We start from the raw sequence: 23,283 nt of genomic DNA, 5'->3' as shown, positions 1-23,283 counted from the left end.
GGGGGACTCAAGATCTGCAAGGCTAAAGGAACTCTAATAGTCACAGACGCTGATGGGGTCAGATGCTCTTATCTGTCCAACATTCACACCACGTTATTATTGTACCCCATGCACTAGATGCACCAGCAAAGGACATGAACAGAAACATTACAGATGTGTAGGTTGTTGACTGAACAAGGGCACATAGCCTGAAGAGAAGTCTGTGCAAACCTAGATGCCCTAGGGACACTTGATTCTTTTTCTTTTTTTGAAGATTTTATTTATTTATTCATAACAGAGAGAGAGAGACAGAGACACAGGCACAGGCAGAAGGAGAAGCAGGCTCTACACAGGGAGCCCAATGCGGGACTTGATCCCAGGTCTCCAGGATCACGCCCTGGGCAAAAGGCAGGCGCTAAACTGCTGAGCCACCCAGAGATCCCCAGGACACTTGATTCTTAATGCATTTTTGAGCCTTTCATGGAGCATAGAATCCCTGTGCTGTTGCTTTAACTTTTTATTTGGAAGTAATTTCAAACTTAGGAAAATTTCAGGTGTAAGAAGAGTACAAAGAACTCTCAGAGGGGTGCCTGGGTGACTCAGTTGGCCACATGGTCAACTCTTGGTTTTGGCTCAGGTCATGGGTCATGGAATCCAGCCCCACATCAGCTCTGTGCTCAGTGCAGAGTCTGCTTGAAAATTCTCTCCCTCTGCCCCTCCCCCCAACTCATGCACATGTGTGTGCTCTCTCTCTCTTTCTCTCAAATAAATCTCCAAAAAAAGACCTCTCAGCTACCTGTCGCCCAGATTCCCCTGTTGCCAGCATTGGCCACATATGCTTTATCATTTGCATTCTTTCTATGAATCTTTGCTATAGATACAGAGATAGGAATTTTTCTGACTCCTCGGAGCCTCAGTTGTCAACATCGCGGGCCCCCACTCCTTGGAGACTTCTGTGCCCGCACCCCAAGAACGGTGTGCACTTGTCTTGCACCATCGCGGTGCAGACAGCAACTTCAGTGGGTTTCACACTGACACCATGTCAACGTGAAACTCACTGAACAGTATCTCTCATTGGCCATCTGAGTTCCCGGTTCATCGGTTGAGCCGATTGTCCCGTGTAGCCTTCCCCTCCGCCCGGCAGCCGGCTTCCAGCTCTCTTTCGTTGCCCTTGACCTGGAACATCTCCACTCTCCTTCTTTGCCTTTTATGATGTTGCCATTTTTGAAGAATTAATCCCTCCTCCCTTTTGCTAAATTTCAGGGTTGCCTGATGTCTCCTCCTGACGTAGGTTCCAGGCTATGCCTCCCGGGCCCGAATGCTACCTAGACGATGGGTGGCCTTTGCAGGGTCCACATCTGGAAGCACAGGACGTCCTCGCCTCCTCCTTTGATGGTGTTACTTTTAATTACCCCGATTGTCGTCTTGTTTCTCCACTGAGGAGTTACTGTGTTTTACTCTGCACCTGGTTAGCAGTCTGTGGGGGGCCACGCAGAAATTCTGTTCCTAGTGAAAATGTTCCTTGCGGCTGACTCAGTTGGTGGAGAACGCAATTCTCTATCTTGGGGGTCATGAGTTCAAGCCCCGTATTGGGTGTAGAGATGACTTTAAAAATAAAATCTCTGTTAAAAAAAATTGTTCCCCCAGATTGACCCTCCATTGCTGGGTCTTGCCTGACCCAGACTTCGCTATGCTGGTGGCAAATGCTGATTCACCCTCTCCAGGACTCTGTTCACATTCCCTAGGGAATTAGAGACATTGCTGGCTAGCAAGAACCCTCCCTTCTCCCCCATTTATTTATCTATTTGTTACTGGCACAGACACTTAATATTCCTACATTTCGCAGGGGTCTAGAATTCATTTCTGTACCTCGACATCTGGGTGCTCACACCATCCGAGATTTGACTAAATGAGAGCCCCTTCAATCTGGCTCTTGTGTTCCAATGACACACCCCCCAGCAGTCTGTAAGCACTTTCTTACTTTTCGGCATAACAGTGTTCCAGGTTTACCTTGCAGATACCCTGTCCCCCCAGACTGATATCACTCATTTCCCTGAGGAGCCCTGGTTCCTTGCGGTGATAAGCAAGACAAGTCAGACGTAGGCAGGAGATGTGCTCATGGCTACTGGAGCGTCTTAACTCCTTGGCATTTTCAGCAGACGAAACAAAGAAATATATGTATGTACATCTGACCCTTGAACAACACAAATTCATACTGCATGAATCCACCTTTATGTGGATTTTTTTCAATACAGTACTGTAAATATATTTTCCTTGTGATTTTCTTTTTTTTGTTATTTTCTTCATAACATTCTTTTCTCTGGCTTACTTTATTATTAGAAGACAATATATGATACATGTATATGATACATATAACATACAAAATATGTATTTAATCAATTGTTTATGTTAACTGTAAGTCTTCTAGTCAACAGTAGGCTAATAGCAGTTCAGTTTTTTGGATTTGGGTTTTTCAACATTTTATTTATTTATTTGAAAGAGAGTTTGAGAGCAGGAGCGGCAGAGAGAGGGGCAGAGGGAGAAAAAGGGAGAAGCAGACTCCCTGTTGAGCTGGGAACTTGACGCAGGGCTCCATCCCAGGACCCTGAGATGAGGGCCTAAGCCAAAGGCAGACGCTTAACCACCTCAGCCACCCAAGCACCCCTATAGTTAAGTTTTTGAGGAGTTAAAAGTTGTACATGGATTTTTAGCTGAGTAGGGGGCAACACCCCAACCTTGCAGTGTTCAAGGCTAACTATATATACATATATATGTATACAGCATACAAATGTACGCACATATGTACCCATGACTATGAACATATACTATGTTTTGGAAATCATGATTTCACAGAGGCCACTACAATCCTAGTTTATCCTCACAGGCTTTCCCTTGCCTTCCTTCATTCTGTATTTGTACGTCATTCTTCCTTTCTGAAAATCCTGGCTGTCAATAACAACATCAACATATTTTTGCATTTGCTCAATCCTTCAATATATCTAACATGGTTTAGGATTTATCTGTAAAAGGGGTTTATCCCTTTTGAATGTCAGTCTTTCATTTATTTACAGTTTAAATCTGTCAAATTGTTCCTACTTAATGACAAATGTAAACAAAACACGTAAGGGCAAATACAGACCGATATCAGGCTCTGTCTCCCTTTTTCTTTGTCAGCAGCCCTGCAAGCTTTAGGAAGAGCCATCCCAACTTTTCTGTGAAAGCTACATAGTTCCCACCCGTGGTAAAATGTGTTTATGTTCCCTTCCATTTCATATACAATCTGACTGTTGTCACAGGAATACTGTTGCTTTAAACTCTGTAACTAAGCCAAATTCTAAAAGAAACCAGTTGCTAAGGCAACTGGGCAAAGAGTTAATTAATTCATCACTCATTATATGCAGATTAATCTGCCTAACCGAGTTAGAAGGTGGGCTTGTTTGATTTTTCCTTTCGTAATTAGTGGAAGAAGAATGATGTGATTTTTTTCAATTTGTAAGGACCGGAGAGTTCCTTCTGGAAAAGGCACAGGCTCTGTGATCAGACGGCTGCTTCACCGCTCTCGGGACCCTGTGGGGCCTTCAGACGAACAGCCTTATTGGCACAATGTGGACGATAATGTGCACCTTGTAGGCTGCAATGATGATCAGATGAGATGCTAGAAATAAAGCACTTTTCAGTATCTTTTTAAAATTAAGATGAAAAGGGACTATCAAAGGTTAGCATGCAGTTCCCCAGGAAAGGAAATGATATTCTTTCTTCACTTTTATAATTGACCACACACACCCCCTAGGTGTCCCACCCACTGTAGTAATGCCTGTAGAATTCAGAGAACTTTACCGCATTTACTTGATTGCATGTCTACCCCTCTCTACTAGACTGGTAAATTGATTGAGGTGGGGGATAATGTCTGATTAATCCTTATGATCTCAAGGCTATGTGTGTATAGGCATTCAAAAAAAAATAAAAATAAAATAAAATAAACCTAATGGTGAATGAATAAATGCACTGGTCCCCATAGAAAGCATCCTTCCAGCCTCCATCAGTCCTTCCCACTCTACATTGCCACCTGCCGGTAAGAAACTATAGTTGCAGCAAATGTTTCTAAACAACGACTTGAAGTTTCTTGAACTATAATCAGAAAAGTGGAAACAAATATCCTGAAACCACAATAAAGATTTGCACCATTGTCATGATGAAGATTCTACATGTGGATTTTTTCCTGTTTTTCTTGTGTAAAATACGCAGAACATAAAATTTACCAGATTAACTATTTTTTTAGATTAACTATTTTTAAGGGTATAGTTGGGTGGCATTAACTGCATTCCCATTGTTGTGCAGCCACTGCCTCCGTCCACCCGCAAAACTTTTTCATCCTGCCAAACAGAAAGCCTGTGCCCATTAAACACCTAATCCCCATTCCCCCGCCCCCAGCCCCAGGCAACACCATTCTACTTTCCGTCTCTCTGAATCTGACCACTCTAGATCCCTCACAAAGTGGGATCCTACGTGTCCTTTTGTGCCTGGCTTTTTTCACCTAGCATGTCTTTAAGGTTTATCCATGTTGCAGCATCTTTTAGAATGTCCTTCTATTTTATTTTTTTAGAGAGGGAGTGCATGTGAGCAGAGGGAGGGTGGGAGGTGTGGAGGGAGAGGGAGAGAGTCCTCAAGCAGGTTCCTCACTCAGAATGGAGCACCCCCCCCCCACCGGGCTCTATCTCCCGACCTGGAGATCATGACCCTAGCCAAAATCAAGGGTCCGACGCTTAACCAACTGAGCCACCCAGATGCTCCAAAATGTCCCTCCTTTTTAAAGCAGAATACTATCTTATCATACACATAGACCACATTGTGTTTATCCATTCATCCATTACCTGTGGGGTTTTTTTTCCCTATTTGCAATATGTCTCATTGCCTTTATGTTCCCACCTAGCAGCTAGTACTTTGCTCAGCTGAGTGTAGGTAGACCCCTCAGCAAATCAGTGCCGACTGCTCTATGCCTCATTGTTCATGTGTCCGACTAGTAGAAAAAAATCAAGAGTTCCTCGAGGACAACATGCTGCTTCATGTAGAGAAGTTACATGGATATGTATTTGTTAATTGATGTTGAATGATAACATTACTGCGTTTATTGAGAGCTTGCTATTTGCCAGGCACTGTGGTAAGATGAATTGACTCATATCATTTTCATCATAACTCTATGCCACTGTCCTCACTCATTTATAGAGAAAGGAACAGAACCACACAGCAGAAGAGGGATGTGAGCCCAGCCATTCTTGCTCCGCAGCCCCTGCTCTTAACCATTAAGCTATACACAGGCACCAGAGAGCTTTTACCTTAAGAAAAGTTGCCATACCAAGAATCTGTATTTTCCTGTGGTTTATTGAGATCCCCCCACCTCAGAGATGTAACGTGTGCTGTGTCCCTCTGCCTTCTGTACAGTACCTCTTCCCTCTCCTTTGCTTTCATTACACAGATTTTCCTCACCTGAAGGGTGTTCTTTCTCCCTACCTGGCCCGACCCCCCTTTCAAGACACGCCTGGGGTCCCTCCTGTTTGGTGAAGCTTTTGTGGATCCTGTGGACCCTCCCATCCCCCCAGGGGCTCTACGACACCTTCCAGCCCTGAGTTCCTGCGTATCGTCACTTGTCCTCTGAAGGATGAGAGTGTGCTAGTCTTATGTCCCCACCTGCTCCAGAAGGTAAAAAATTGGCCTCAGCGTCTTCTTATCCTGTTTATGGTACATCTCTGCGGATGAGGTAGGAAGAGATAAACATGAGCTCAATGCCACGAATCTACGTTGTATAGATACAAAACTGGATTCTCTTAGCTGTCTTGCCTTACAGCACGGTTTACTGGATTTGCTTAAATTATGAGAACAGTTGTGAGGTAGGTAGGCATTGCTCAAGTCCAACCCTACATCAGTGTGTTAAAACAAGGATTCATGGCACCCTGGCTCCTGAAGCTCTCACATCGCACAGGGGCGCTTCACTGACCCGGAGAGAACATGGGTAAGCATTTAAACAGCACATGGCATTGTTTGTCTCTTTTTGCTCCAAATCAGGGCAAGAGGGTGATACACTTTGTTTTAAAAAATAGGTTTGAAGAGAACTCTTTCTTAATCATTAGACAGTGATTCTTATAACCCCAGAGATTGCATGAGATTGAATCTTAAAAAAGAAAAAAAACTTGGTGAATATAGTTATTGAGGAATAGAAAACTCTTGGTACCTAGAACTAAGTGCTAAAACTAATTTAATCATTTTTAAAAATGCCTTAAGATTTAAGCTTTATTCAGGAAACCGATTCCTAACTACAGAGAACAAACTGATGGTTGAGGGGGGGACGGGAGGAGAGGGGGGTGGGTGACACAGGTGCGAGTACTAAGGGGGGCACTTGTCATGAATACCGCAGTGTATGGAAGAGTTGAATCCCTGGATTGTGCACCTGAAACTAATGTAACACTGTATGATAGCTAACTGGAATTAAAAATAAAAACGCTTAAAAAATTCAAGTTTTATTCGCATATGGTAGATTTGTTTGCAAGTTCTACATTTCATATCTGATGTTTGTGAATTAGTAAAGAAAGAAATATCTTTGAAACTGCTTAAACTATCCTTGCAACTTTACAACAGTATCAAAATCTCTGAATTAGACAACAGGGGCCTGAAAATCTGCTGTAGTCCCAGATTTTGTCAGGCTAGTTAAGCTTGAGGATAGGGATTACACAGCTAGGGACGCTGATCTTCACTGTTTGAAGGCTACTTTTTTTTTTCAAGATTTATTTATGTATTTATTCATGAGAGGCAGAGGGGGGGGGGCGAGGCAGAGACACAGGCAGAGGGAGAAGCAGGCTCCATGCAGGGAACCCGATGTGGGACTCGATCCCTGGTCTCCAGGATCAGGCCCTCCCTGGGCTGAAGGCTGCGCTAAACCGCTGAGCCACCCGGGCTGCCCAAGGCTACTTTTCTCTCCTCTTCTGATCCTTGAGCTCGTTATTTGATTTCTGTTTAGGAAACGTATATTAAGTGCAACTTTGATACATCTGTTTCCTCTTGCAGTATGCTGACAGTCCACAGACTGCCCTTCTGAGGTCGGCTCATCACCTGACCCCGTTTGGTGGCTTTCACAGACATTTTGAGCTGCAAAACTGTACTAGTTTCATCCTGTGTGCAGATTTCACATTGTGCTTTGTGGGATTTTTGTTGTTGTTTCATTTTAGCTTATTTAGTAGCCTCTCAACTCATGGTTTTATATTGTACTTAAACTCCTGTCTGTGACACTGAGCTGTGTATTCCAATGAGGATATTTCAGTCCTGGGTTTTTGGCTGCAGGGTAGTCAAAGACGATTAACATACCTTTCCTAGTGATTCACTGCTATTTTGGTTAAAGTTGTGGATGGCCCTTCCAAAACCTACTTAATATTACTTTGGCAGTAGGAATAAGGAAAGGAAAAAAATCATTTCAATGAATTCTAGAGTATTTGATTACAGACTATTATGGACAGAAAGGGTAAATGGAATATGTTTCCCTGATTTTCTATTTAAAAAATGTAGAACTTTTTATCACAGTTTTTTTTTTTTTTTTTTTTTTTTTTTTTTTTATGATAGTCACAGAGAGAAAGAGGGGCAGAGACACAGGCAGAGGGAGAAGCAGGCTCCATGCACCGGGAGCCCTACGTGGGATTCGATCCCGGGTCTCCAGGATCGCGCCCTGGGCCAAAGGCAGGCGCCAAACCGCTGCGCCACCCAGGGATCCCTATCACAGTATTTTTAAAGTATATGATAATCAGGTCATGGGGTGAGCTGTGCTCTGCTGCTAAAGGGAAATAATCTACACAGTTTATTTCCACCAAGACGCTTAAGAAATAAAAGCAAGAAAACACCAGCAAGTTGTCTAAAGTGACACAGAGCGCCATGAGGGCTCCGTGCACACCGTCCATTCAGCCTGTGGCCACGCTGCCACCCTCGGGTTGGCAAAATCGGCTGCAGCTTGTAGTTTCTTGGAGAACTGCCCCTGCATTGAATAAGTAACTGTTCACCTTTCCTAAACTATTTTGTTCTTTTCTTCTAAAACTTTTGATCTATCGGTCCTAAAAATCTTAGTGCTGTTTTAAGCTTTTGTAACCTTGAAAGTATAAAATGCCACAAGACCAGTTAATACATTTTTTAAAAGAATTTACTTATTTGAGAGAGCTAGAGAGAGCACAAACAGGGGGAAGGGCAGAGGCAGAGGACGAAGCAGGCTCCCCACTGAGCAGGAAGCCCCAATGTGAGGTTCAATCCCAGGACCCTGAGCCAAAGGCAGACGCTTAACCAACTGAGCCACCCAGTCGCCCCCCAATTAATACATTTTAAAATAATGATCTAGACCTGTCATAAACTGAAAGTTTCCTTGAATTTTTCACCCAGCTGTTAATTCAGCTTCTGTGGAGAGTCCCCTGGTAGTGAGAAACAAACGCTGTTCTCACTGCTGTCATGGACTTGAGTCCAACTAACCAGGGAACAGGTGGAGTTTTTTTCCCCAACATGTGCCAACTTCAATCAGAGGGTCTGAAAGAAAACCAAATTTTAAAATCATTATTCAAAATTTACAAAACTAAGTGTAAAAGAAATTTAAATGAATTTCCAAACGCACTAACACTTGAGACACCCCATCTATCTTAAATATCAACAAGAGTGAGGAAGACGCCACTGTGTTTGACCTTCGTCCTTCTGCCCCCAACTCTAGGCCTTCCCAATTTCCCCCGTGGGCCCAGGGCCTTCCTCTGCTGCTAGGCAGTCACAGGCCGTGTGTGGACCTGCGCCCTCCGCATGCGGGCAGCAGCGGGGCGCCCCTGCATGCGCTTCCCACATCCCATATCCCGCTTCCCGCATCCCGCTACCCGCTTCCGCATCCCATATCCCGCAACCCGCCTCCAGCATCCCGCCTCCCGCCTCCCACTTCCCGCATCCCGCCTCCAGGATCCCGCCTCTCGCTTTCCACCTCCCGCATCCCACCTCCCGCAGCATCCCGCCTCCCACTTCCCACCTCCCGCATCTCGCTTCCCGCTTGCTGCATCCCGCCTCCTGCATCCTGCTTCCCGCATCCCCCTTCCCGCATCCCCCTTCCCGCATCGCGCCTCCCACCTCCTGCTTCCCGCTTCCCGCATCCTGCTTTCCGCTTTGCCTCCCGCCTCCCGGCCTCCCGGGGAGGGCGATGCTGCCGCACAGCCGTTGCCTGGCAACAGAGGCTGGCAGTGCCAGCAGCTCCAGGATGCTCCCCGCGCCCCCCCAAACCCCCTACCCCCACCCCCCACTGCAGGTGAGCCGGCTGGGATTCTGGATTCGGATTCCATGGTTTAAAACACCAATGAGGCTTAGTTTCCCAGACCACAGTAGGACAAGGCCAGATGATTGGATTAAGGGGGGGAAAAACGAGTGTCTTGATCTCCTACCTGGTAACAGACTAGGTAAAACTGGCTTTGCGTTTCTTGTATATAAAAAAAAAAAAAAAGTTGCATCACTGTATACAAGACATTACTTTTCTATTTTAGAATGTTTAGCAGTGTGTTGTGGAATTAGTGTGGCTATGACAGCCAGGATACAAGGGTTTGTATCCCAGGTTCACCTTACTCGCCCCTCTAAGCTTCTGTGAAGTAATGGTGGCAATGGTTCCTTTTAGGGCTATTGCAAACACTACACAAATTATTCCGTGTGACAGACTAGCACAGAGCCAACAGTCAGTGAACAGCTAGTAGAAGCTACTTCACACTGAACATATTATTATTATTATCCTGATACATTAACCTCTTGAGTGTATTATTCATCATATATGATCATCCAACTTTCATTTGAATTCCAAACATAAAAATTTATCTTTAACCCTGTTTAATGATAAACTCAGGTATATTAAAATTTTTAAGAGTTTATTTGAGCAAAACTTGATTCGAATCAGACAGCATCCCATCTAACTGAGAGAAAGGAGCTGCAAGGACCTGCAGAAAATGAAAGACTTTGAGGACCGGTAGGGAGCAGAAACAAAGAAACTATACTAGGATAAAAAGCAGGCTGGTTATTTCAAGGTTACTTTCCATAGGGGAGGACAGGGGTGTGCGAGGCCGATTCCCTAACTAGTGATGATCAGACGATTCCAGATTGACAGATTAAAGATTTCATTTCTAGGGATGTCAAAAGTGTAATTGATTCTCAGCTTGGTGACAAGCAACATTAAGGGCCCTCCTAATGCCTGGATCTGAATAAGTGGAAACTTTTTGCTGTATTTTTAAGGTAACGGAATTGTTAGGCTGCCTTAAAAGTGTGGGCTAACTTAATCCCCCCTTTATAAATTTTCATGGGATTTGTTTTGAAACTTTTTCTTCCAAAAGTCTCTGGCATCATAAAAAAATCTTGGCATTAAGAAAATTAACAAATCTTTATGAACATCCCACTATACTATGCAATTTTAAATATCTTTTTTGCCTCCTGCCTGCCCCATCAGCCACAGTACATGCCAGATTGATATTACCACGTGTGAACATTTGTGTTAACTCAAAAATGTGAGGCCTGGCAACGGTGATAGATAGTCCCCTTCCACAAAACTAGAACTTTTAACCTAGCTCAGAGTATAGCATGGCACTGTATGTTTGCTTCTACCTGAGTCAAGAAGAATGATTTATTGCTCTTGGTTTTTTTAAATGTATGAATATTTTCAGTATAGTACTAAATTGGTCAAAGTACTTCTTGAACTTAAAACCCAATGACAAATTCCCTTCATGAGACCACCTACTTCAAGCAGGAGTTATCTTTGGCTTTCAGGAATTCATTCATCCATTCGACAAAGATTCCCAGGGCAGCTTCTCCAGGCCACTGCTGGACAAGATACAGGTGCAGCAGGTGTAAAAGCCAGACTCAGGCCCTGCCCCCACGGAGGCCACAGTGTAGCTAACTTTGGAAAAAGCTGTAAATACAATCCAAGGAGCTGGTGAGACAATAGAGCATGGGGATGGGGGCCTAACACTGAATGTGGAGCAGGTAGTGAAGCTAGAAGGATATTTAGGAGGTGGCCAAGTGAAGAAGATATTCCAAGGATTACAGAGAGAAGCAGCCTGTGAACCCAGGGGGATGAGCTAGGGTGTTCCGGAAGTAGAGCTGGCAGGAGAATCAGGGCAGTGCTGGCAAGGGGAGAGACTTGAGAGCTGAGGTCACAGAATTTACACCAACACAATCTTGAAGTACCACGTAAGTGGTGGGAATGGACATGGCAGATCCATATTGTCACTGTGGCAACACCAAACACTAGAATAAGTGAGCAGGAGGCCATTGCTGAAATCCACGTTAGATTAGTGGCCTAAGACCACGGTAATGGAAGACAGGGTGGAAGGGACAGGACAGATATTTGATATTTAGGAAAGAGACTCCATGGGACACAGAACAGTTGGGTTTGCAAGAAAGGAAAGGAATCAGGAATGAGTCCCACGTTCTAGTTTAGATAATCAGGGGCCATATCACTGAAAAAAGAGAGGAACAAACTGGAGGTGTGAGGGTGGGTGTTGGGGGTGAGCTCAGCCCTTGGCAGATAGAACTGAGGATCCCCAGGAAACATGGAAGTGGAGGTATCCTTGGGGATGGCCGTGGGCAGGAGGGTGAACTGGGCTGGAGATGTGATGTGGCATAGTCAGATCTGCACCCGCAGACTATGGAGGATAGGGTCAGCCCCACCAGGGGAGAAAGGGTGGGTGGGCCCCAGGCACCTCCACCAGCCTGAGGGGGAGTAGGACATCACAACCACCAGGTGATGGAAGCCAAAGAACAAGATTGTCTCAAAAGAGAGTCAGTGCCAGCTCCATGGAGAGGTCCAAAAAAGTAAAGACCAAAGTTCATGGATGAAATTTAGTACCTGGAAGGCCCCTGATCATCCTCATGAGAATGTTTTCAGTGTAGCGAGGTGGGCCAAAGCCAGGCTCCGGGGAGCTGAGGTGTGAACAGGAGGGAAGGAAGGACAGGCCAGCGTCAAGTTCCCTTTTAAGCCCTTGGCTGCCTGAGGCAGGAGGGAATGTAATGGCGCTAACAAGGAACCTGAAGTGCAAGGAGGTGCTGTTGGATTTGAATGAGACCTGCCGACGGAGAGGCCCGCCGCGCCCCGGGCGCCCCGCTGACTGCCTGCAGAGGCAACCGGGCAGAGGAGCCTGGGGAGCCCGCCAGGTGGTGTCTGCTCTGTCAAGATCAGGCCTTGCTCACGGAGAGAGGACGGTGGGCTTGGAGGACTCTGGGCCGCTGGAAGACAGCCGCACAGGGGCACGCGAAGGATTCGGTGTGAGGGCCCCGCGCCCCGGAGCGCGGACACCGCCCCGGACTCGTGCCTGCCGCGTGGCCTCCTTTGCCGTCCTTCCCGCAAGTCCAGGGATGCGCGTGCAAGGCTGCGGGCCGACGGACGTCTCCGCGGACTGGCTGCAGCAGTAACGGAGGGAACTAACTGGCAGCCCGCACGGGGAAGGAGAACCAGACCCATCTCCGCCCTCTTGGGTTCGAGGCCACAGTGTCTCCTAGGAAAGTAGTAGGGCTGTTCAGAGAACTGCGAGGGAGGAACGGGGGCTGGAGATAAAGACAAGAGGCTAAGGGAGGCGGCGGCGTGGGTGCGCTGGAAGAGTCTAGAAGATGAACGGAACAAAGGCGGTGTGACTGGTGAGCCTCTTGCAGATCCTCCTCCCTGATAGAATATGCATGATCCTGCGCGAGTCCTCGCCTGCCTGGGAGCAGGAGGCGTCGGAGCCATCCCTCGGCGGGGAGCGCACGCCCAGACCCAGTCTCCCAGGCGCGGGGCGCGAGCGAGCACGCGGCGGCGGTGCGGACCCCGCGCGGGTGAGCCTCCCGCGGGCCGGGCTCGCAGAGGTCAGCTCCCGACCCCTCCAGCACCCCCGGCGCTAGCGCCCCAGAGAGACCCTGCGAGCAGGCCAGCCCCTCTTTCCTGCCGAGCCGAGGCCCGGGGGCGCCCGGAACCGGGAGGGGGCGCGCGTCCGACGGCGGAGGCCTTGCGGGGCGCGAGCGGGCCGGCAGGTGCCCACAGGAGCCCTGAGGGGACCCGCGGCGCGGTCGGTCCGGCCCGGGGCGGCCGCTCAGCACGCGGAGGGGCTGGGGCTGCGGCTCGGGCTCCGCGGGGCTCCGGCAGGGCGCTCCCCCGCAGGCGGGGGCGGGCGGAGCGGGGCTGCGCGCGGGGACGCGGGGCGAGCGCGGGCGCAGCGCAGCGCAGTGGAGCGCGGTACGCTCGGCCCCGTCTCCCTCCGCGCGGTGCTGCGCGCGGGCAGAACACTCTAAGCTGTGTCTTTAAGAAGCATTTATTTGGCTCCGCGCGTTTCCTCGCAGCCTGTTTAGTTGGGAGTTTGCGGTGGGCAGAGGGAGGGTGAGGGAACGCCGGTTCCGATCGATCAAGCCCCGAGAGACCAGAGCATCTCTTTCAGCAGCGGGGAGGAGAAGCCGTCGCTCGACCCACGCGTACCCACGCCTCCCTATTGCTTTTTGGGCGAATACCTAACTCTGCCTGACGTCCCTCCAAGCGGCCAGGCATGGGGTGTTTGGGCAACAGCAAGACTGCAGAAGACCAGGGCGTCGATGAAAAAGAACGGCGCGAGGCCAACAAGAAGATCGAGAAGCAGTTGCAGAAGGAGCGGCTGGCGTACAAGGCGACCCACCGGCTGCTGCTACTGGGTAAGGCCGGAGGGCGCGCGGCGACTCCCGGCCCGGCGGAGCGCACGGCCCCCAGCGCACGGCCCCGCGTGGAGCAGCAGCGAGCGCGGGGAGCGCGGGGAGCGCGGGGGCCGGGCCGGGCCGGCAGGGCCCGCTGCTCCACGCGCGATGGGGTGGCGTAGTTGCTGCCCGGGTTGGCACGAGATGTGGCGATGGCGTTGGGCCACAGCCCACAGCATCGTTTTCATTTGTTTGCAGGGGCTGGTGAGTCTGGGAAGAGCACTATCGTCAAACAGATGAGGATCCTGCACGTCAATGGATTTAATCCCGAGTAAGGAATGATCGGTCTCGCTTTTGCTTCCAAACTGCATGCAAACTTTTCCACTTTCCTCAGCATTCCCCAAAGTGCTTTCTCTAAACAGTTAATTTGATCATGGATGGGGGTGGGGTTGGGGGTGGGGGTGGGTGGGTGGATAGAAGCCTGTTGTCGAATTTGGTACACTGAGGCAAATCCTTCTTTTGGTAGAGTCTAGGTGAAAAAGTAAAATAATTTGCTTGACAAAATATGATTCATTAGATATTCTTGAGGTATTGATCTCTTTATTATTGGTACTGCGCTTAGCACACTTAACCAACGTGTCATTTTATACTCTTCTCTATATCCTTGGTCTGCCTCTCTTTCTATTCGTAACTATCAACATATGAATAATTCAAATAGATTATATTTACAAATGTAGCTGTATAGTTCTTGTATGCAATACTCATAACACCTTTACCATGCCTTGTGTAACCTGTGTAGCTGTCTAAACTATAGATTGTAATGTGTGCAAGTTTGCTTAGTGTACAAATTAGAAAAAAAAAGGCATCTTTTCTTTTCCGAGTTAAAAACTTTGCAGCTGTTGTCATGGGGGTTGGTGTGGACCTCTAGTAAAACCAATCTAGCCCCATGCTGCAGCTGGAAGCTTAAATCTCACTCAGCTGATTCAAGTCAGTTCTAAAGGCAAATTAAACTAATAACAATTCTGTTTTCATATAGGGAAAAGAAACAGAAAATTCTGGACATCCGGAAAAATGTTAAAGATGCTATTGTGGTAAGGATTTTTTTTAATGTCTGTTTAGTAGAAAGGTTAAATACTCTGCTCCCTAAAAATATATAAGACAGAAACTATATATTTCAGTTGTCATACATGAAGCCTAAATATTATATTTATTCATATATTTTTTTTCATTCCATTTTAGACAATTGTTTCAGCGATGAGTACTATCATACCTCCAGTTCCGCTGGCCAACCCAGAAAACCAATTTCGATCAGACTATATCAAGAGTATAGCTCCTATCACCGACTTTGAATATTCCCAGGTAAGTAAATCCTTCTTGAAATATTTTAAATGGTGGAAGAGAGAACCATTCTTAATGAGATTGCTTGAGAATCAATGTTAATATTACTTTATTCTTGATTTTCTTCAAAATCTAGCTCTCTGAAGAAATGCTTTCTTTCATACCAAAATACTAACGATGGTTAAAAATGTTAAAGACAATAGGATTGTAAGAAATACTTTTATGAATGCATTGGTGAGGATGGTAATCAGGAAAATAGCCTACGTTTAACAAATATTGATAGTACTTTTTCCTATATGTATTTCTAAATTAACAATTACGTAGTTTCCCAGATAACAAAAGAATAGAAATTACATGAGCAGAGAGAAATATTTATGGTGATTGCTTCCGTGGGAATAGTAGAACAGAATTCAGTTCACTCTTAAGATGCATAGCATATCCTGTAGCTCAACAAGAAGAAAATGCATGCTGTAAATCACATGGATCACTTCTGAGTGTTTATCTATGGTGGGGAAAAAATGTAGTTTGCTTCACATCTGCAGGATTTTCAGTCACTTTCCTATTCCCTTGGATGGCAGTATTGCTTATGTGAAAGGGCGAAATGAATAGTAATTTTCTCTTGTCTGATGTATACGCGCGCACACACACACACACACACACATATCTTTAAAATATTGTTATCTGGTCATTTGATTAAGCATGACTCAAAGGAAATTATATTTGTTAGATTGCTCAGGAAATCATTTTTTCTTATGGTTGCGCCGAAAGAGCATAGTGTGTGTGTGTACACAGCAGTAACAGAATTTCAGAGGTTTCATTGCCTGGCACAGTGCTCTTGAGACATTTTTCTTTCTCACAGTCCTCTCTTCCAAAGGAAGGTGATGCAGAAAGCAGGTGGTGCCCTGCTCTAATGGAAGTCTGAGCGAGGGTGTATCTGCTCGCCCCTACCTTGTCTCTTCAGCAGAGCAACCTTGTCCTATAGGCTTTGTAGCAGGATGGCAAATAAGCATTATCCCTTTTTAAAGTTCCTCTCAGGTTTTTGTTTCTGATAAGCATTCCAGTGTAGCCAGTGAGAGCTCTAGAATTTCTAAAAGGAAGGAGTTAGAGGTGGCACACTGGCTAGAAAAGGGGACTAGGGTATTTGGCACAGCAGGCACACTTTTTTGCTATACTGTGTATTTAACTGGATGGCTTGGGGTGGGTAATGGAGATGACGGGGCAAGGATTTAGGGGGTAGGGCTAAAGCAGTGATTCAGCCAGCTAGAGCTATGGGGTGTCCCGCAGTACTCTGTGACATCGTATGTACCAAAGAAGTCATCCCAAACTACAGGATCCTAGCTCAAATCGGATGATTCCCATTCAACTCCAGATGGACCCATTTATAGACACATACTTGGATTCTCAAATTGTCCTGTCATATTTGCTTGAAAGTAATCATAAAACATCTCATATATGGTTCTGACTTCAGGAAAAAAAGTTATTCTTACCATGTAATGAGAAATTAGAATTGGGGATCCCTGGGTGGCGCAGCGGTTTAGCGCCTGCCTTTGGCCCAGGGCGCGATCCTGGAGACCCGGGATCGAATCCCACGTCGGGCTCCTGGTGCATGGAGCCTGCTTCTCCCTCTGCCTGTGTCTCTGCGCCTCTCTCTCTCTCTCTCTGTGTGTAACTATCATAAATAAATAAAAATTAAAAAAAAAAATTTAGAATTGAGATGTGTTAGTCACATATCTTCTTTCTTCACGTGATAGACTCACAGTTAGTGATGTAATGGGATGTCATACTCAACCCCAAGTACAGAAGCAGTTAGCAACTCCCAGGTAGATTACTAAGGGATCCAAAGCCCCTAACTTGCAGAAGTGTTTGTTGAGCTAAATCATGAATATTGTTAATAAAAAAAATAGAAAAAAAAAATAGAGAAACCGTCTCCTTTGAACACACACATTTTTACATGGATATGTTAAGATTACTCAAAAACGATGATCGGAAACCATAATTCATTATCAATAAAATAAAAGAGAATTGGAACCCAGCAGACACAAATTTCAGAGATAATACCTTTTTTTCTTTTTAATACATTTTAAGCCTAACATTCTGTTGTCTTATGTGCCTGTGCTGTGTCCAATGTGATTATGTTTATAATAGAGTCTACACTTCCATAAATAAGGAAATTAATACCTAAGTTATAACTTTCTGAAAAATGTTATTTTTATTTTTATGTGCACACAGTTTTTAGTAATATTTATTCTATCATGCCCTGAAATATTCATCACCTACATCACTAAATCGAATGGTTCTTGGATTTACATCTTTATGACCTCACTGAAAAAGATATTAAGACAAATCTCTCAGTTATTTATTAATAACACTTGGTACTTTGGGGACAAATTAACTTTTATTTAAAGAAAATGTATATTATTGTAGAAGTCATAGAAATAGAACTAAATCAAATATCTTAATAGTAAAGATAACAACATTTTTTAAGATTTTCTTTATTTATTAATGAGAGACACAGAGAGAGAGGCAGAGACACAGGCAGAGGAAGAAGCAGGCTCCCTGCAGGGAGCCCGATATGGGACTCAATTCCAGGGCCCTGGATCACACCTAGAGCCAAAGGCTGAGGCTCAACCACTGAGCCACCCTGGTGCCCCCTTTTCTTTATAAACTTAACACAAATTTACTAAATCTAGGACTTTACGAGATTGAATCCTTGAGAAAGTCTTTTAGTGTCACAATCCAATTCCTTAAGACTTAAGTTCATTTTCTTGTACCTATAAAATAATTTTATAATAAAACTAATTTCAGAGTTCTTTAAAAAGGAAAAATTAGAGGAATATATGTTTAAAAATTGCAGGAGACTGCCCATTATAATGAAAAGTCTAACCTTACCTTGAAGTATCTTAAGGATTAATTCTAAAAATATTACTGGTTTACCTTGTTTTGTTTTGTCTTGTGGGGTTTTTTTGTTTGTTTTTTTTTTTTTTGCTATTCATATTGCCTTTCATTTGAATTTCAATTGAATTATAGGAAACCTAAGTTTTAACAGAAAGGCAGAGGTGTATAATGAATACTGTCTATCCAGCTAACAGAAGCTATAGGGAGTTAGAGAAAGCGTTCAGGGGCCAGACCATGTTGGCCTCATAGGCCAGGTCTGCTCTAATCTGGGGGGCCTTGGAGAGCTCTGAGCAGTGCAATAACATGATATGCTTGTGTTTTATCAAGGTAACTCCGGGTGTAGGTGGAGAATGGGTGTTAGGAAGGCAAGGGTGCAGTGGGGCAAGGGTCTGGGAACTATTGTAGCAATCCAGATGCTAAATAATCGGACAGCTTGGTGGGGGGTGGTATGATTCATTGATAGATGCTCAGTTATTCTTTTCTCGTGTGTACATCTAAAACTTGTCTTTCTATGGACTGGGGTCATCCAGGAACTCCTTCACTAGTTGGCACCATGCCTTTGCATCCAGCTTATCTACACATGAGATGATAGGTAATGATCATGACAGATCCCCTTCTACCTCCCAAAAAAACTCATAGCACAATACCAAATGAAGATCAATTAATTAAATTGAATTATTCACTTGTTTATATGGTTTTTTTCTTCTTAAAATGTGGGTATTTTATTAACTCTTTTGAAATGGTGGTTTACTAGGTTTTTTTAAAGAGAAGATGATAAATGTGAAAGCATTATGATCTGTTGATTGGTGCTCTATCATTACCACCTACTATTTCCTGAGTTGACCTTTTATCAGAACTTCGGGTCAGCGTAAACCCAGAGAGCAAGAATTACACTGTCCTCTCCACCCGGGCAAAAGTACAGTAGGCTTTGGATAAGGAATAGGTTGGTTCCCCATAGTGCACAGGGGTAAGATTCTGGGAGCCTGACTGCCACTGTGGGTCTTAGATCTGCCACTCTCCAAAGACATGACCCTAAGCAAGTGGCCTGCCACCCAGTGAGAACGGCGGTGGGAGCAGGGCTTCCTGGAGTGGCTCTTGGGAGGATTTCTGTGCATGTCCACAGAAGGGCTGGGATCCGTCCAATGCTGAGGCACTCTCAGCTGCTCCTGCCTGTGTGCTTGTCCTGTGTCCTCTGGAGAATGCACGCAGAATTCTAGAACTCACATTATCCAGGTTGGTGGTCTGGTGTTTTTAACCATCTGAACTCTCTCATCCCCAACCCCCACCACTGCCACCATCCCAAATGTTTTTGAAACCCAATTATATATATCAAGTAGGAGCAAATTTTCCCACTAGAACCCAGGCTGCAGTCTTTGGGTCCCAGTATTTTCCCCCGAACCTCATCAGAGCCCTCTGGGCTCCCCAGGACTGTCGGAAAATGACAGGCCAGTTGTGTTAGCTCCCAGGGAACAGGCTTTTTCTCTCTGGGTGTCTCCATGTCCTTTCCCCTCACAACTCACACTCCATGACTGGGTACCCTGAAAACAATTCCTGAGTGGTGTTAGAATATAACAGAATCTTTTGTCCACTTCACTAGGGAACTGTGGTGTAACAAGTCAGGGGACTGGCCAACTGGGACATCACACTGCATTACACAAGGAGAAGGGTTCCCCTCTGTACAGTAAACCAGAGCTTTCACTCAAGATGGCATTTAAATCCACCTCCCAAGCATCCACTCGGTTCTTTGCCTTTCGAAGGAGTGAGGATTAGTGTGCGTTTTATTTTTTTTTTAAGATTTTATTTATTTATTCATGAGAGACACACAGAGAGAGGCAGAGACACAGGCAGAGGGAGAAGCAGACTCCATGTAGGGAGCCCGATGTGGGACTTGATCCCGGACCCCGGGATCACGCCCTGAGCCAAAGGCAGATACTCAACCCCTGAGCCACCCAGGTGCCCCTTAGTGTCCATTTTAAAAGACAGAAAGGAAATATTAGCAAGTGTAAAATGTGGGAACTGTTACTGTATTCCACAGTAATCTGAAACCCTTAGGGATTTGTATATGTGGCATCGAAGAGAAAAGTCATCTTGGATAATTTCAGATGTCATTAATATTTGGGGATTGGGCAGCCCTGTTGGTGCAGCGGTTTAGCACCGCCTGCAGCCCAGAGTGTGATCCTGGAGACCCGGGATCGAGTCCCATGTTGAGCTCCCTGCGTGGAGCCTGCTTCTCCCTCTACCTGTGTCTCTGCCTCTCTCTCTCTCTCTCTCTTTCTCTGAATGAAAAAAAAAAATCTTAAAAAAAATATATGGGGATTACTACGTAGGGGCACTTTGGGGCCATGCTCTGAGTAGATCGTCTCAGATCTCAGCAACCCCTGGCACCATTCTGAACCACCCAGAGTGGGAGCTGACTGCCTTGCACCAGAGCCCAAGGGGAGACCAGCCTCCTGGGGCTCAGGCAGCCTCTGCATGTTCAAGGGCCAAGGAAGGACCTGGAAGGAGTGTCCACCTGGGGCAGGAAGTGCTCCAGAGTTGCCTGCCTGGGACCTCTGAGTCTGTGGACTGGACAGGGTCCCTGTCTCCAGGGAATATACGGAAGCCAGGCCACCTGGGCTCAAATTTTGACATTCCTGCCACTGCGTGACCTTGAGCAAATCACTTCAGTGCTTTCTGCCTTTTCTCAACTGTTAAATGGAGGGAGTGACCGCAGTACCTACTGGGTGAGGTTGTTATGAGGATTGAAGCAGTGATGGCACCCGGGAGGTGCACCTTCAGAATTAGCACTGCTGCTGTGTGAAAGGGCAGGGGCTCTGCAGTTGACTTGGTGCCGGCATGCCTGGCCAGCATCCCAAGCCCTGGTGGTCAGATGAACACCCAGCCACCTGCACACTGTCCACTCTTCTCTGGGTCCAGGGGAGGCGACAGCCGAGCCCCCCGCTATTCCCCCACCAGCCAGCCCCACACTGCAGCCCTGCCTTGAGCTAGCACCTATACGCCATGGCTCTGTCCATGCCAAGAGCTGATGCCCAGCACCTCAACATACCTGGGAGGAGGTGTCCCTGATTAGCCCCAGACAACCATCAGGCCTCACACTGGCTCTGACAGCTCAGGAACGCTGGCCGGCAGCCTCCTTCCAGCACAGATGTCCGGGTGGGAGGTCTCCCGCGCAGTCTCCCACCTGGCCTCTGTCCCCTGAGCCCCCCGCCGGGGGGTCTCAGCGCTTTTCCTCCTCCTTCACCTCACTTCCAGTCCGATCTTCTTGAAGTAACATCCATCTTCCTCCTTTCCCACCAGCTCTGCCCGGCTCTGTCCTCCCCCTTACGTTTTGGGCCTTCCCCAGCAACAGTTCTCCAAGGCCGCCTGAAACTGCCCTAAATTTGCCAGGTCCCTGTCAGATTTTTTTCACCGTTCCCTCTGGGGCTACAGTTTCTCCCCAGTTTTGCCACAAGTTCCAGCAAGTTTCTGGCTCATTCTTGTAACCTGGTGCTCACCCCAACACAGGCTTTCTAATAATAGAAAGATGAGCTGTATCCTGAAACACCCCCTCCCTCTGCAAGGGGAGTTAACACTGAAATACATCACATTTCAAGGGCAGGTGTCTCCTCGGGAAAGTTAATCAGCATTTGACTTTTTCTAAATAAAATATTTCAAATGTCCTAGGGTGTTCTCTAGTTTAAAAAAAAAAATTCTAGGAAAATGATTATGTTTTTATTCTTTTATTTAAGATTATTTATTTATTTTTTCATGAGAGACACAGAGAGGCAGAGACGCAGACAGAGGGAGAAGCAGGCTCCCTGCAGGGAGCCCGATGTGGGACTCGATCCCAGGACCCTGGGGTCACGCCCTGAGCCCCGGCAGATGCTCAACTGCTGAGCCCCCCAGGTGTCCTGGAAAATCTTTTTTTTTTTTTTTTTTAATAAACAGTCACGGTTCCTTTTTTCATGTGCACAGCTGGGTTTTTTCCTTTTCTGAAGTTTCCTGGAAGTGGTCAGTGCCTGTGTCTTAGGGCAAGGCCGCCTTCTTGAATCTATAGGGCATTGTCAAAGTCATATTTTAAGAATAGCGGTGTTGAAAATAGACTGTTGGTGAGGCCATACAGACCACCCAGTCTGAGGTCTCCAACTGAGGAAACAGCAACAGAAGGGAAGAACTTGCCAGGGCGGCGGGCAGTTTGGTGATTTCCCGCTGGGCGTGGAGCGCCCTGTAGTTGGCAAAGTTGGAGCATGATTCCCTGGCTGTTGCCTCCCAGTGAGGGGCTTTTGTACCAAAGTAGTCTAAAGGGCAGTCTTCACTGGGGTAACACTGATGATCCCCAAGACTTCCTGCCAAAACGGAGTGTGAAGATGCTGCTGAGGGCGGGGGGGAGGGGGGTGCCAGAGGTTATCTTAGCTCCTCTGGCTTCTTCAATATTTAGTCAACAAACTTAAGTGTCTGTGGATCCCAAGAGGAATGAGGAGCACATTTCCTCAAAGAGTTTATCATCTAGAGGGAATACAGATCTGTAAACAAAGTTGATGGTATTGCATAATGCTACAATAGAGGTGTTTATGGGGAGCAATGGGGAGGAGGCCCACCCGACCAGCTTCAGGCTGAGCTGAGGCCAGAGGATTTGGGCCTCCTCCTCAAGGCTGTGGAGAATCATCCAGGGATTCTAGTCAGGGAATGAAAAAATGCAAGTTGTCTTTCTCCCAAATTCATTAAGAGGCCACTCCTGTACATCTGCTCTTGGCATGGCATTCTGAGGGTTCATCTGTCATTAGGCAAAGGACATTTCCTCCACCAGAAACCTGCTTCCAAGCCTCACATTTTTTATGCCAAAATATAAGGGGGGATGGAACCCTCATACTGTATTCTGCACATTTGGTATGCTAATGAAAGGAATTGCTGTTATTTTAATAAAATATTTCAGTTAGATCCATCAAATAGACCAGCGCTTCAATGAGGATGCTTTTTTAAAATTCCGTTTTTTGGAAACATTATCATAACGGTATTCCTAACAAATAATAACTTTGGATTTTTAAAAGATTTTATTTATTCACTCATGAGAGACACAGAGGGAGAGGCAGAGACACAGGCAGAGGGAGAAGCAGGCTCCCTGCGGGGAGCCCGATACAGGACTTGATCCCAGGACCCCGGGATCATGACCTGAGCCAATGGCAGATGCTCAACCGCGGAGCCACCCAGGTGTCCCAATAACTTTTGATTTTGAAACAATTTTAAACTCACTGCCAAAATGCAAAAGTAGTACAAAGAACTCCCAGACACTCATCACATAGATTCTTCATTAGCTAGTTGGCCATATTTGCTGCCTCGTCCTATCTATACTAACACACATTTTCATTAACCATTTCAGAGTTGATTGCAGACAGAGTGCTTCTTTACCTCTAAATACTCTACAGGGTATTTCCAATG

At 46.2% G+C, this 23,283-nt stretch overlaps 1 protein-coding gene across 12 annotated transcripts in view; it reads left to right on the top strand.

The window, feature by feature from the left end:
* Positions 1–23,283, top strand: part of GNAL (G protein subunit alpha L) — a 145,515-nt gene that overhangs the window by 30,054 nt on the left and 92,178 nt on the right. For 2 of the 12 annotated variants that reach the window (XM_077899926.1, XM_077899927.1), the window contains 5 exons: positions 5,453–5,676; positions 13,410–13,656; positions 13,894–13,966; positions 14,672–14,726; positions 14,875–14,994. In XM_077899926.1, the coding sequence (XP_077756052.1) occupies positions 13,515–13,656; positions 13,894–13,966; positions 14,672–14,726; positions 14,875–14,994 (390 nt within the window). In that variant the 5' untranslated portion in view covers positions 5,453–5,676; positions 13,410–13,514. The other 10 variants (XM_077899931.1, XM_077899932.1, XM_077899930.1 and 7 more) reach the window with 10 other exon arrangements.

This window comes from Canis aureus, chromosome 6 (assembly GCF_053574225.1).
Source record: "Canis aureus isolate CA01 chromosome 6, VMU_Caureus_v.1.0, whole genome shotgun sequence".
NCBI lineage: Eukaryota > Metazoa > Chordata > Mammalia > Carnivora > Canidae > Canis > Canis aureus.
This window is presented reverse-complemented; position numbering and strand designations above follow the sequence as displayed.